This window comes from Mixophyes fleayi, chromosome 12, assembly GCF_038048845.1.
Source record: "Mixophyes fleayi isolate aMixFle1 chromosome 12, aMixFle1.hap1, whole genome shotgun sequence".
Lineage (NCBI taxonomy): Eukaryota > Metazoa > Chordata > Amphibia > Anura > Limnodynastidae > Mixophyes > Mixophyes fleayi.
In genome coordinates this window covers 50,728,213-50,742,475 of record NC_134413.1, presented here as the reverse complement: position 1 = coordinate 50,742,475, position 14,263 = coordinate 50,728,213, and the positions used below count along the sequence as shown (strand labels likewise).

Here is a 14,263-nt window from a genome sequence, read left to right as displayed (position 1 = left end):
CTGAAGAGAACAGGACTTAGGATGTAGGCATGAGAAGAGATGGTATGGATACATTCTGGCCACGGTAAGAATACGGGTGGGGTACGAAATTCCGACGTTTGAAAGACAGACACCAATATAACAGACACTAAAATTAAGACTTGTACAATACAGACATGTTAGTAATACCGACCATAATAAACAGTGACACGCCAGAAAGCTGACACAATAATTCCCTACATGCTGAAATGCTGGCACAATAAAATGGACAACTCCATGGACCTTTTGTGGAATACAGTTTTTTGGCGGATCCCACTCCCTAGGGAATCCTGTCACTGTTTTTTATGGTCGGTATTACTAACAATTATATTGTATGGCGGAATTTTAGTGTCTGTTATATTGGTGTCGGACTTTCCAGCATCGGAATTTGACTGCCACCGAAGAATACTACCCAGTCATTTTGCAATACCAACATGTAACACCTCAGGTACTGCTCGAACACCTGATTGACCCTTTCGGTTTGACCATTGGTCTGTGGATGGTAACGGGATGAAAAATTAAGATCAATGTCAAAATTAGAGCAAAAGGCTCTCCAGAACTTAGAAATGAATTGAGACCATGCTTTCTGGAATACCGTGTAACTGTGCTGGACCATTAACAATATCATAGTCTTGGCTGGGGGCAATTCAGTCAAGGATACAAAGTGAAACATTTTTCTAAACTGATCCGTGATGACCCAGATGGTGTTGAAACCCTTAGACAGGTGTAGATCAACTATGTAGTCCATAGAGTGATGTGACTAAAGTCTTTTGGGAATTTGTAAATACAATAGTTGACCCAAAGGAATATTTGTAGCATTTTTATATAGTGCACAGACCTCACAAGCCCGAACAAGTCCTCGACATCCTCTTTTACGGATGGCCAACAAGTAGAGCAAAAGAGAAGTCTAATGGTTTTTGCCTGGAAGCCCAGATGGCTTGTTTTTATGGGCTTCAGAGAAGACTGCATGCTTAAATGCCCTAAGAAGAAATAGGAAATGAGGAGGTAGTATCCACAGCAGCCTGATTCTGTCCTGTATAACTGCATGGGAATATCCTGTGTTAAAGCTGCTTGTATCTGGTTTAGAAGATATTTTCTGCAACTGCCATATGTACTTTTAAAAGACGACTCTAGGTTAGGGCATCAGCTTTCGTATTTTTGGATTCTGGTCTATAAGTGATAACTAAGGTAAAGAGGCTGTTTAGGGTTTATTTTGCTGATTCAATATGTTTTCAATTTGTATGATCAGTATACTGCAAGGGTGTCATGGAATGCAGTCAGCAGGGTAAGCAAGGGGGGGGGGGGCAAGCCTGAGAGATGCTCCCCCCGCCTGCTATCCCCCGCTTCTCCGCCGACACCCTCCTCCCCTCGCACTGTGTTGGGTGTCACGTCATCACGCCCGACATTTGCAGTACGGATTGCCCAGAGAGAAGCCACAAGAAGAAGACCGAACATAAGAAAACAAAAGAGGAAAGAAGGCAATAGAAAGGTAGGTGAAGGGGAGCAATAGCAGCATGGAGGGCACAGGGAAGAAAACTTTAAACTTTATATTTGTTTTTTCTTAATAATAAACCTTACAAAATGGCATCTGAAAGTTTTTCTTTTTCTTGCGGCCCACATAATCTTAGACTTTGATTATTTGGCCCAATTGGGATTTTGAGTTTGGCATGACTGGTATACTGTATATATAGTAATGGGATGACAAGCCTCCTCTAACTAGTGCCTCCATTCTTCCAAGGCCCATTTTATGGCTAGAAGTTTCCAAATACCCACATCATAATTCAAAGTCCAAGTAGAGTTCAATATAATCAGTGGTCAGTATCTAGGCAGAGTTCTAAGTCCAGGAGGCAAACGGATAAGAATGTAGAATCACAGCATGACTGCAACTATCACCAGCAGAGAAGATAGAGTAGTGCGTATTATAAAGTGCAGGAAGACCATCTGAAGGCTCCTGCTGAGACAAGCCCCCATGCAGTACCACCATGTGATTACAGTGCACTGATTAGCTGGCTGCTTGAGAGTTGCCCTGGCAGCTGAAGGAAAGCTGCAAAGTCACACTCACTGATAGCTGCAGCTGAGGGAACAGCTTAGGATCCTGACACATAATAATTAAAGACCGCAGCACTAGTACTGTACTCTAGTAGACAATCTGGAAGGAGTAGCCAATGACTGAAAGGTGATGAGTTACTGGGATCAAAGTTAATCTCAGAGATTAAATACACAGTGGAGCCCAGGAATTGTCAGTAACCTTGGTCAAGGTAAATGTTAGTCAGTACACCATGTAAATACGGAATTGTTCGTAGCCGTGGTCAGGGTTAATGCTAAAAATTCGGTACATATTAGAGCCTAGGAATTGTCAGTAGCCATGATAAGGGTTAATGCCAAAGATTGGGTATATGGTGGATCAGTACGGAGAGCAATGAGAAGCAAGAGTGTGGCGCACTCACAACAATAATCTGGCAGTGACTGTGCCAGATTGCGGAGTTAATATATAGGCTGAGGAACGAGTATTGACTATGATGACACAACAGCAGGGCCTACATTGTTCGTATACACATCAGTGCCACAGTCAATGCTTCCAAGGACAACCACTCCAACCCCTGCCAGCACTGGACCCCTGCGACCAGTGCCTGTTAACCCAGACAGCAAAGTCCTGATGTGTGTCTACAGGCAAGATGTCTATAGAAATGTCACTCACAGCATAACTACAGTTAGTTTGATTGCATACTGTTGGGAGGTTGCAAAAGTACTGTTGGAGTTCGTACCATAGAATCATGTCGCTGACAGAATGTCTGTATGTGCTTTCGGAATTTTCCTCTCCTCCAACGCCCCACACGTTTGTCTAACGGCTCTATAAGTATGTTTCATGGTGGAGATTAGAGATGGTCACTGACCGCCATTGCGTGTTTTGGTTTTGGTTTTGTTTGGTTTTGTTTTGCTATTTTGTTGGAAAATCCATGTTTTTGTGCCTAAAATAACCCAATTTAGTGCTCCAACTGTTTTAGAGATAAGTAATCTAATTGTTGAGGTAATAAATCATCCAAAAAAACAGTTTAATTCTTTGTTGGTAGGCCTTCATTTATTCTACACACAAAACAGATTGTCTTCCTCTCCATCTATGCATATTGACAATGCAGCCATCATCTTTGGATGTATATTACACCCTACACTTATACTTAAATATGTAAAGAAATGGAAAAAGACAGTTTGCTTTCTGTCTCTATAGGCCCCCCTCCACTTTTTTAAAAAAAAAAAAAAAAATTCAGCCATTATAGACTGTACAATATTAATTGACATGGAGAAAGCCAGTTTGGTTTCTGTCTCTCTAGGCCCCCCTCCACTTGTATAAAATACTAATAAATTCAGCCGTTATAGACTGTACAATAAAAATTGAAATGGACAAAGGCAGTTTGGTATCTGTCTGCATCAGATCCTCTCTCCACTAGGAGTAAAATAGAAAACTATTCAGCCGTTATATAATCTAGAATATAAATAGAAATTGAGAAAGGCAATTTGGTATCTGTCTGCATCATAATCATCAACATCATCATTAGCGCCCTCGTCGCCTACACAAATCTCCCCCTCATCCTCTTCTAATTCCAAAGTGGCATCCTCAATTTGGGTATCACCGGCTACACTCGGACTATTAAGGCACACATCAGCAGAATGCTCACGATTAGACATCCCACTGTTGGATGGACTCTCTACAGGGATTGTTGTCATTTGTGAATCAGAGCAAACATTCTCCTCTAATGCCTTACTGTTATCTTGCAGCTCGGCTTTGACGCATAACAGTAGTTGTGCACCAATTGTAGGCTGGGTAACTTTTTGGGATCTGCCACTAATAGCCAAAGGTGAAGGCTTCATTCCCTCTTTGCCACTGCGTGTGTAGAATGGCATGCTTGCAATTTTTTTTTTATTGTCACTTAACTTTTGCTCAGTTACACTTCTTTTTCGCTTCAATACAGTAAAAAAATTTTTGTTTTTTGCACTAATTTGAAAACACTCTGTTGTTTGACATCGCCTTGGCCAGATGACGTACTGGGAACACTAACATCAGAACTGGTGACAGTACCTGGTTGCTCATTCTGATCATATGTGGACTGCTTTGAATCCATTCTGAGCGCAAAGCACTGGGGAGTGCTAAAAATTATTTGGTAGATACTGCTGACAGATATGACTTTTGACAGCCAGAAATATTAATGCACAATTATGGGGGACACCCCAAAAGCGCTGGGGAGTGCCAAATATGAAGAAAAAATAATAAACCTCTATCCTCCTCTCTGCACTAGCGATTTTGGTTAGAGCAATTGCAAGAACAATATTGTATTCTCTGTCCCTGCTCTAATTAGCCTATGACTACACCCTGCTCTCTCCCTCTGTCAAATGGCGATGGATTGCTGTGGAGGCGTGTATTTATAAAGTTGAAGTATTGCGAGAACCGAGCCCCGAGATCCGACGACGTCACAATGACGTTCGGCCTCGATTTGGATTCGGAATGGGCGGGAGAGTACCGAGCTGCTCAGCTCGGTACTCGGATACCCAAAGTTCGGGTGGGTTCGGTTCTCGGAGAACCGGACCCGCCCATCTCTAGTGGAGATATACTTCTCCTGCACAGCTTCCTTAAGTACAGCCTATGTTATTTGTATGAAGAACACCTTATTTGTTGCCCAATGTTAATAAAGCTTCTGAAATGTTAGTGGGTATATGTTGAATAGTAGCCAATTTGAATAAAGCCTGAGATGTACAGAAGGATTGACTCGCTAATGCAATCTCTTGCAGAGTTGTTTTGTCTGCTGTTTTTTTTATGTTTTTTATTACATGTATGTATCACTGTATACTGTTCACAAGCACATCATTGCAGATGTCCACCTGTACGTGGGAGTTACCATCATATACGAAGTACATGTAATTTCTTTCCAGTCACCTAGACACAGATTGTGCTGTACATTTTTACAGTATAAATAGAAAACCATGCACAGCTAGATCATCTTCATCATCGGCTATTTATATAGCGTCCCTAATTCTACAGCGCTGTACAGAGAACTTAACTCCTCACTTCATTCTGTATAAAACATCACAGGCACAAAGATACTTCTGGAAAGATTACACACAGATGTGTAGATTAATTTAAGATAGTATGTCTTAACATTTTACAAAATGTACATATAATATAAAAACAGTTCAACCTAGATGGTACAGTACCAATGAGTTTAGTCAATTAGGCCTTTGCAGCTGTAGTGAGAGCGAAAAACACTAGGGGGTAAATGCATTAACCAGCGTATTTCGTAAGTTTGGAACGGCAATGTGTTAAAAGGCAAAGATTTTCCTTTAAACACACTGCCGTTTTAAAATTAGCAGTCAAACTCGCCAAATATCGGTGAGTTGTAAAATGCGCTGGTTAATACATTAACCCTCAGGTGTTTCATTCCCATGTTTGCATCATTAGATCAACATTCCCATGTAGCATAGAAATACCCAATATCACATAGTGGAGCAATATAACTTATTTATATTTTGATCCATAGCGCAATCAGTCCTCTTCACGAATTACCAAATTTGGGGGAAACATGCATAGCAGAATAAGTTACTAAAAGCATATAGCAAAGATGCAATTTTAACATTATTTCAGGTTACGACCAGGATCAGTATGGCCACAAGATACTCCTGTTTAATCTCTGTTGCTGTGGAAGGATTAACTATGAAGTTTGACCTTCAGGCCTAGTCCCTATGCCTTTTGTCAGGCAGGGATGGTCTATTAGCAAGCATTCAATAAGTTTTATAGTCCTAAACTGGATCTTCTAGTTAGAGACAACATAGTGTTTAAGATGTTTTAACTAGTAAACTTCAGAAATTCAATTAATGACATTGTGACCAATAAAATGTTGATTTTCAGTAAAGAAAAATAAAAAAATGAAATGCTGACCAATCCTGATACATGAAATTGATGACTCACTGCTAGTTCTTTACAGTAGAACAGGCTGATCTCCCAGGAAGGTATGTCTTTTATCCAGACAGGATTAAGGATGTTTACAGAATATTATAATGCACCTCAAACGGCTCTCCAGCCAATAGGGTTTCAGAATGCGCATGAACTTTTAACCAATGAAGCATATTAGAAAACAAAGCTACGCAACATATTCCCTGACACTTTTTTTACAGATTGAAATAAACATTTAAAAGATCAGCTTTCCCTATCTTATACAATTATTTTCCTATTTTTTTTAGTTTTCCCGTGTTTGTGCTTTTGTTTTTCATCTTCTATGTTTGCTAACCTGGTTTATGTTTTGCTTTATATCTTTCTTGTATTTTCATAATAACATTTTCAGTCCCTTCTAATTTTAACTCCTTTTTTGCCAGGCATGAAGTACTTCCTTATTTGACCACACCGGTAGCTGTTTATTCCTTAAGTCGTTGTTACCACATGATATGTACCAGTAGTAATTTTAAGACAAATAATACATTTCCCATTTGGTGTCTGTGTTTTTTTTTCTTTTTTTAATTATGCTTTCCCAGACTTTAATATTTAAAGTATTGTAACAATTAAACTTTCTCTTCTAAACTTTTTTTTTTTTTTTTTAAAAGATCCCATTTTATTGAAACACAAGTCTGAGATGAGTATTGAAACTATCAGGGAGGAAAAGTTAATTAGTGGAGAAAATAGGTCACACAGGGAACAGGGGTTAGAGGTGGGTGCAGTGTAAGGAATGTGCTTGAGGGTTGTGGCAGTTTACAAGTAGATGCCTAGGTTATAGTTAAATATAGAGAATGGCAACACCATATATGAAATGTGGGAAGAAAAGTACTCAAAACTGGAAACTGGCTTTAGTGTATGCTTACAAATTTTTAGATATATAGCAAGCAAAATGGAAGCGTTCAAGTTGCTATATTTGAGGAACACTGATTTCAGTGGTGCTGTTGAGACATAGCTGGCTATTTCACATAATTGGGCTTTTAGCATTCACTGTTATATGCTGCTTCTGCCAGCTATAATTCTGTGACCTTCTATTTAGTACAATTTTCTTAACAGAAGAGGACCTGTCACAGAATTACTGTTCTGAGTCCTCTTTCAGCAAGGAAAATTTCAATACACTCTGTTAATTCCATCAGATTAAGAAATCCTTAGCACCCCCGCAGTCAATGGCATTGTGACAACTAAAGCCACATGATATTCAACCACGCTGGCACACTATGACTAGTGGTTTTATTGCGTTTTACAGCCACTGAGGTAGTCACTGTGGTTCATGTGCAGTCAGTGGTATGTACTGTGCAAATTTTATCAAGCAATGAAATTTTTTTATGCACCCATTCCTCTTCCCGACAAGGTCAAGCTAAATTCCTTTTATATATGTGATGGTTTGTACAACACTAAGTAGATTGTTAGATCTTTATTTGTGTATATTCTGTTATGTTTTTAATAGGTATTACAATCTGATGGGGAAATCGGGAAGAAAGAGCAAAAAGATCTGGAGTTGGATAATAAGATCAACGCTATAAGAATAAAGAATAAAGCTCTTGTACGAAGGTACCAGGTAAGCAAAAAAGAAAAATGAAAAAGCTGGGCACTCTGACAATCTCTAAAGGCCGCTCCTTTACGTACTAAACCACTTCTTCCAGCCATAGTTTTTTGTTTTGTTTTGTTTTTTTTTTTTGTACTTGTGACCTCAGAAAGGAGATTATCCCATGCCAGGGGCGGATCTAGATTGGTTTCTTTTTCAGCATGAGGAAGGGGTTAACTTCAGAAGCATGGGATAGGTCTGTCATTTTTTTTTTTCTTTAATTAGATATTTTATTTACATTTTAAAAACAATACAAAGAAAAGAAACACATCATAGTTCCATATCATAGACCAAGCCACACTTGAGAAATATAGCAGATAAGTAATCATATTAGACACTGCATATATTACAAACAAGAGGAGAGATGAGAGCGCAAAACTGTAAACCAATAGTAAATTTGATATTGTAATTTACTATGTAATCAAGTAAACATAAACATAAATAAATAAAATAAATAAAACATTAGCCAGTATCATATGTATCAAAAATCTGGCATCAATTACAATCAACATTCATAATGAATCAAAACACACATAGAGTATTCTTAATTGGATTCATAGCAGGTGAAGTGATTGATTAAATTGTTAGTACACATGTAGGTAAAAACCCATGAATAAGCAAGGCTTCCTGTGCAGAGTATTGATCAAAATATAGAGCTTAGTCCCGGAAGGTGTTTGTATAAAGACACAAGAACAGAGGAACAAATCCTCAAACCACAATGATTGAAATCCATCAATTTGATGAGGTATCACATATACTACGGACTGTTCATATAAGCACAGCTTGTGCGCAAATCCTTCATATAGTGCAGGAGTAACCTCTCTGCGAGAGGGAAAAAAATAAAAGTCTTATGTACTTATCGTATTCTCAGATAGAATTGATTTACAGTTTTTGCGCTCTCATCTCTCCTCTTGTTTGTTACATTCATGTTCAGGTCCCAGAGCCTGTAATGGAGAGCTGCAACTGGCCATAGTTATATATGATCTGCTAATAGTTGCCCATATAGGTTTCTTAGAGCGCCCATTGTTTTCATATATTAACTGCATATATTACATGCATATATGTAGCCTTGCAATGCACCAGATTCCTGAGAGGTTTTTGATGATGATGGGTCCCTGGGCGCATGGACAATGTAGTTATGTATAAAACAATTTAATGTAACATATATTGTATAGGTTATACAGTGCTGTACATAGATACATACATAAAATAGCGACAGTATATGACCTATTTGGTGGTAGATAACTACCAGCCCCTTACATGTAGCATCAATAGGTAACAGCTTGTAAAAGCAATATTAAACAGATACACATATATTGGATGTATAACAGCTGGTGGTATAAAGGGCTTTCCGTGTGTACAACAACACTGAGTAATAGCCAAATCGACAAAGACTAGTATTGGTTACAAATATTGTCCAAATGCGGATTCCATAAGTTCATTCCTCCTGAGTGAGGATATGTAACAGATAGGGTGCAGATACTGAATAATCCCCAAATAGGAATGATTTGGTTCAAAAACAAAGTCCTGGTTTGAGAGTGTTAGTAAGAGCCAGACAGGTCCATCGGATGAGCCCAGTTATGGAGGCTGGTTTAGAGACTTACCCTTAGTGAGGCAGATCGCGGATCACATAGTTGTGGATAGTCCTAACCCGAACGCGCTCCCTTGTGCTTTGGGCCCGTTGCCGTGGAGATGTTTGTCCCGTCCTGTTGCCTGGCGGAAGTGTCCGTCTCAGATAGTGAGTTATTGCGCATGCGCATGCGCCTGTGATGCCTTGAGGAAGCCCCAAGGTGAAACGCGTTGGATTGAAACCACAGAACACAATACAGCACTGCTCTCTGTAGGTATTGCTGAGAACACCTACATTCAAACCCACCGCTACGAGCGGCGGCATCACAGGCGCATGCGCATGCGCAATAACTCACTATCTGAGACGGACACTTCCGCCAGGCAACAGGACGGGACAAACATCTCCACGGCAACGGGCCCAAAGCACAAGGGAGCGCGTTCGGGTTAGGACTATCCACAACTATGTGATCCGCGATCTGCCTCACTAAGGGTAAGTCTCTAAACCAGCCTCCATAACTGGGCTCATCCGATGGACCTGTCTGGCTCTTACTAACACTCTCAAACCAGGACTTTGTTTTTGAACTAAATCAAACCTATTTGGGGATTTTTCAGCGTCTGCACTTTATATCTGTTACATAATCTCACTCAGGAGGAATGAACTGTCTGGCTCTTACTAACACTCTCAAACCAGGACTTTGTTTTTGAACCAAATCATTCCTATTTGGGGATTATTCAGTATCTGCACCCTATCTGTTACATATCCTCACTCAGGAGGAATGAACTTATGGAATCCGCATTTGGACAATATTTGTAACCAATACTAGTCTTTGTCGATTTGGCTATTACTCAGTGTTGTTGTACACACGGAAAGCCCTTTATACCACCAGCTGTTATACATCCAATATATGTGTATCTGTTTAATATTGCTTTTACAAGCTGTTACCTATTGATGCTACATGTGAGGGGCTGGTAGTTATCTACCACCAAATAGGTCATATACTGTCGCTATTTTATGTATGTATCTATGTACAGCACTGTATAACCTATACAATATATGTTACATTAAATTGTTTTATACATAACTACATTGTCCATGCGCCCAGGGACCCATCATCATCAAAAATACTGTGTCTAAGGGCTGAGCTACCCTTCATCCTTCCCCCTCCCTTCTCCATTTCCCCCTCCGGTCCCGTATGGCTGCAGTTTACACAGATCTATTTGCATAGGGAGCGCTGAATCAACATCCTTTCTAGATTCCTGAGAGGTGTCTAACCCACTTCCTCACAGCTCTACAAAGGAGGGTAACGGAACCATTAAAATGGAAGCCCAGTATGTGATAGCTAGCAGTTTTCCTAGGAAATATAAGCATGAGAAGAGGGAGGGAGCATCAACCAGGATCAAAATTAGTAGCCAATGACTGCACTGCAAATTTTGACTTTGCCCACCTGGACTATACTGTAAATTTTTTCGGCATAGCATTTCTAGATTGCTACGTAAATCGTTCATATCCCACATCCTCATTAACCAGGGCCACTCAGCCACTAAATCTAGGCCCCTCCTTGGCCATCCAGCCTCTGGCAATAATGGACTTTAGCTAAAGAAGGAGGTTAAGAACATATCTGGTCGCGTTCCTGCCCAGCAACATAACCACTCCTAAAACAAATACACTTGTCTTGAGAAACAGCAATAGAATCTCAGTACCTGTGTCTCGTGTACCTGCCACCAGCAATGACCAGAAAAATCCAACTACAGGACAGCTGCAGAGCACGTGTCAGAAGGTGGCGGAGTCCCGCCCACATTTCGGACATTTAGCATCTAGTCTGGCACCCATCTGCAGCAACCTATGTGGAGAATAATATGCTCTTTGTAGGATATACAGGTGTACTTGTCTGTAACATGTACATGAATTGGCCTTTTGAGCACTGTCAAGCATAAAGCTCCAGTCCTCATCAGTTGCCGGACCAAGATCTATCCCAGACGTAAATAAAGCTTTTCAGTAGTGATTAAGAAAAGGACATGAACATAAAATATAGAGATGGTTTTAGTGGAGCCCACTTGTTGAAGCAACAAACGTAGAGTGTCGGGACTGAAAGTGATGGAAGTATCGCCAAACTGTACCTGCAGAGCATGGCGAAGCTGTAGGTATGTATAAAAGACAATTTGTTAAGGAGAAATCTAATTGCAACTGGGCAAATGATTTAAGGGTACCATTAAGATATACTTGTTCGAGGGCGGTGATCCCCGTGGCTCGCCACTGGGGGATCTGCTTTAGTTTAAAAAGTTCAGGGAGCTTAGAGTTAACCCATAACGGGCTCTCAGGGTCCATTCCTACAGTCTCCAATGTTTCCCTTTCCACGCTCCAAGTCATCAAGGCTTGTCGGAGCAAGGGCGGGACTGTTCTCTTAACACGGGTACCCTGTATAGCCTGTATAGGTGGACTATCAAACCCAGTCCATCACTTAAGGAGGCCCAGTAAGTCATTTGATGGGGAGTCTCTCACTCATTCGCGAAGATGAGCCAACTGCGAGCAATGTAATCAGCTATCTTCTGCGCATGTAGCCAGCTTAGCCTATCAGCGGGCAACCTTGATATCTAATATACCTGTTTCAAATTCTGACAAGTCTGCTTTAACCCTGCCTCCTCTGCCCAGAAAATCTTTTTCGTTCCTCTACTTCATGAACCAGAGTACCCAGAACATATGCCTTAAAGGCATCCCATAGGACTGACTTTCTAGCTGTGGTGATATTATTGGAAAAGAACCCCTCACAGTCAGCCACCAGGTCGCTACCCAATCCCATTAATGTAAGCCAAAATGGATTAAGTTTCCATAATCGGATTCCACCATTTGGGGAAAAGGCAGCCACCTGCTGCACCGGGGAGTGTTCAGATATTCCCCTAGGAAGCTAATCTCTTGAACCAGCAGGGCTAGTCTATTTGAAATCAGAGCCATGTCAATGTGGGAAAAGGTATGTTAGGACGTAGAATAACATGGAAAAAAATCTATGGTAGTTGAAAAGAGTGCTGCAAATAGCCATTAGTCCCATATCCACTACTAATCTGGCGAAGGAAGTAGTGCCCCTACTCACCAGTAAAGACTTCTCCCGCCACCTATCAATGCAGACATCCATTAAAATCTCCCATACAAACCATCAGTACATGTGGGGAGAGAGCAATAACTTGGGAGTTGCAAGGCGGTGGGATGTACTTGGCTAAGAGTATGATAGGAGAGTTGTCCACCAGAGCTCGAAGAAATACATAGTGACCATATGGGTCCAACTGGACTACCTCAAGTACAAATCGCAAATTTTTCCTAACCAATACCGAAACCCCCATTGAGTAAGTAGAGCATACAAACTGATAAGGCCATCCCACCCAGGGCTTTTTCAGAGCAAATCACCCGCCCCACTAAATGGGTCTTCACCAGGCACGCTATGTCAGGATTATATTTTTGGTTTGCGTAAGCACTAAGGATCTTTTAACGGTCATTTAGTCTCCTCCCGTTCCACATAAGAAGTAGGAGGCCACTCCGCCCCTACTCTAGTAGAGCCCAAAATTTAAACCAGAACACTTGGCTACCACCCCTCTTAAGATCTGTGGCTGAGTAGAGATATAGGAGAAAATAGGCAGACAGTGCATCTTAGAAAAGTACATTCAAGATAGACAGCATATATGACCATGTAATAGTGCAAAAATCACAGTGATTAATAAGCGGAAATTCACCTCGCATGGAATGGAATGCATTTCAAAATTAAGGAATGACATCAGAACTATCGTAAACCGCCACTCTCTCAGGAAGGCCAACTAAGCGCAGATTATTGCGGCACAAGCGCCCTTCCATGTCAGACATTTTTTGTTTGCAGATGTTGACCTGGGTAGTGAGCTCAGCCATGTCCTGTTTCATGGGTGTAGTGGTGACTTCTAGAGTGGAGATCCGCTACTCAGCCTTGCCAAGCAGCTCCCTCATCTTCTGCATATCCTGACTGATATGGGATTGGTCCACCTGAACCTCTCCGATATGATCTGCTAGCCTCTTTTCTGAGGATGTTATGGTGTGCAGGAAAAGTTGAATAGAAGAAGGTTCGTTCACAGAAGGGGTATGTAGTCCACAAGAACCGCCGTGGGTTTCCTGGTTCCAGTAGCCTCCACAGAGGTTGATGTGGAGGAGCCCCGGGCATATTGTTCAAGTTTTGCAGCTGCAGCGGCATTAGTTTTTCCCCATAGCAGGAACTCTTAAAGGTAGGATATCAAGGCACAGGAAATATTGTAGTAGTCGTTAGTGTAGTAGCAAAGTCCAAAACCAGCAGAGGACAGCACAACTCCACACCCACACCCCAGTTTTCCACGAAAACCTAATTGAATATATGGAAAACATTATCATTTGAATGCGCTGTATAGATGACATCCTGAGCTTCTGGAAATATCAGGAGTACTTTAAGAACTTTATTAGTATTCTGAACTCAACAAGAATAATCTGAAACTGAGGTATGAGATGGATGAAAGAAAGCAACATTAATTTTTTGGAGACTACCATCAAAAAGATCTTGGATGGGAAAGTAGAAACAGATTTGTACAGAAAGAGAACAGCCACTAATAGCATATTGCATTGTACTCGCTCTCATTTCCCACTCGTTATTAGAAACATACCGAAAGGAGAATTTCTGTGATTGAAGTGTAATTTCTCGGATTATAATAAACGGACGGAAGAATTGTGCATAAAGCTATTACAATGGGGATATAGTAAAAAATTAATTAAGAAAGCACTGAATCATGTAAGATCTACAAATAGAGAAGACCTGATATATCTGAAACAGAAAGTCACAACGGATAACAAAATTAGGTTTATAGGGAATTTCTGTCAAGAATGGAGGGATATCCAGTCTATTGTACAGCGACATTGGCCCATACTCCTGTTGGATGAGGGATTAGCCAAACACCTGGGTACAAAGGAGACACGCACCTAACTTAGGCGACAATCTCATTAAGAGTCATTTTGTTAAAAATTTACAAACCGAAACCATAAAAGGTTCATATAAGTATGGAACTTGCAAAGCATGCCCATTAATGATTAAAATCCTGGATAAAACAAATATGAAATTAACCACTTCATTAATTGCAAC

The 14,263-nt window shown here is 40.6% G+C and overlaps 1 protein-coding gene across 1 annotated transcript in view; it reads left to right on the top strand.

Annotated features, from left to right (window-relative positions):
* The window catches only part of CCDC9B (coiled-coil domain containing 9B), a 270,324-nt gene that overhangs the window by 82,132 nt on the left and 173,929 nt on the right, over nucleotides 1-14,263 (top strand). Inside the window, exon 4 of the mRNA XM_075191871.1 lies at nucleotides 7,440-7,550. Within this exon, the coding sequence (XP_075047972.1) occupies nucleotides 7,440-7,550 (111 nt within the window). The remainder of the gene's footprint in view (nucleotides 1-7,439; nucleotides 7,551-14,263) is intronic.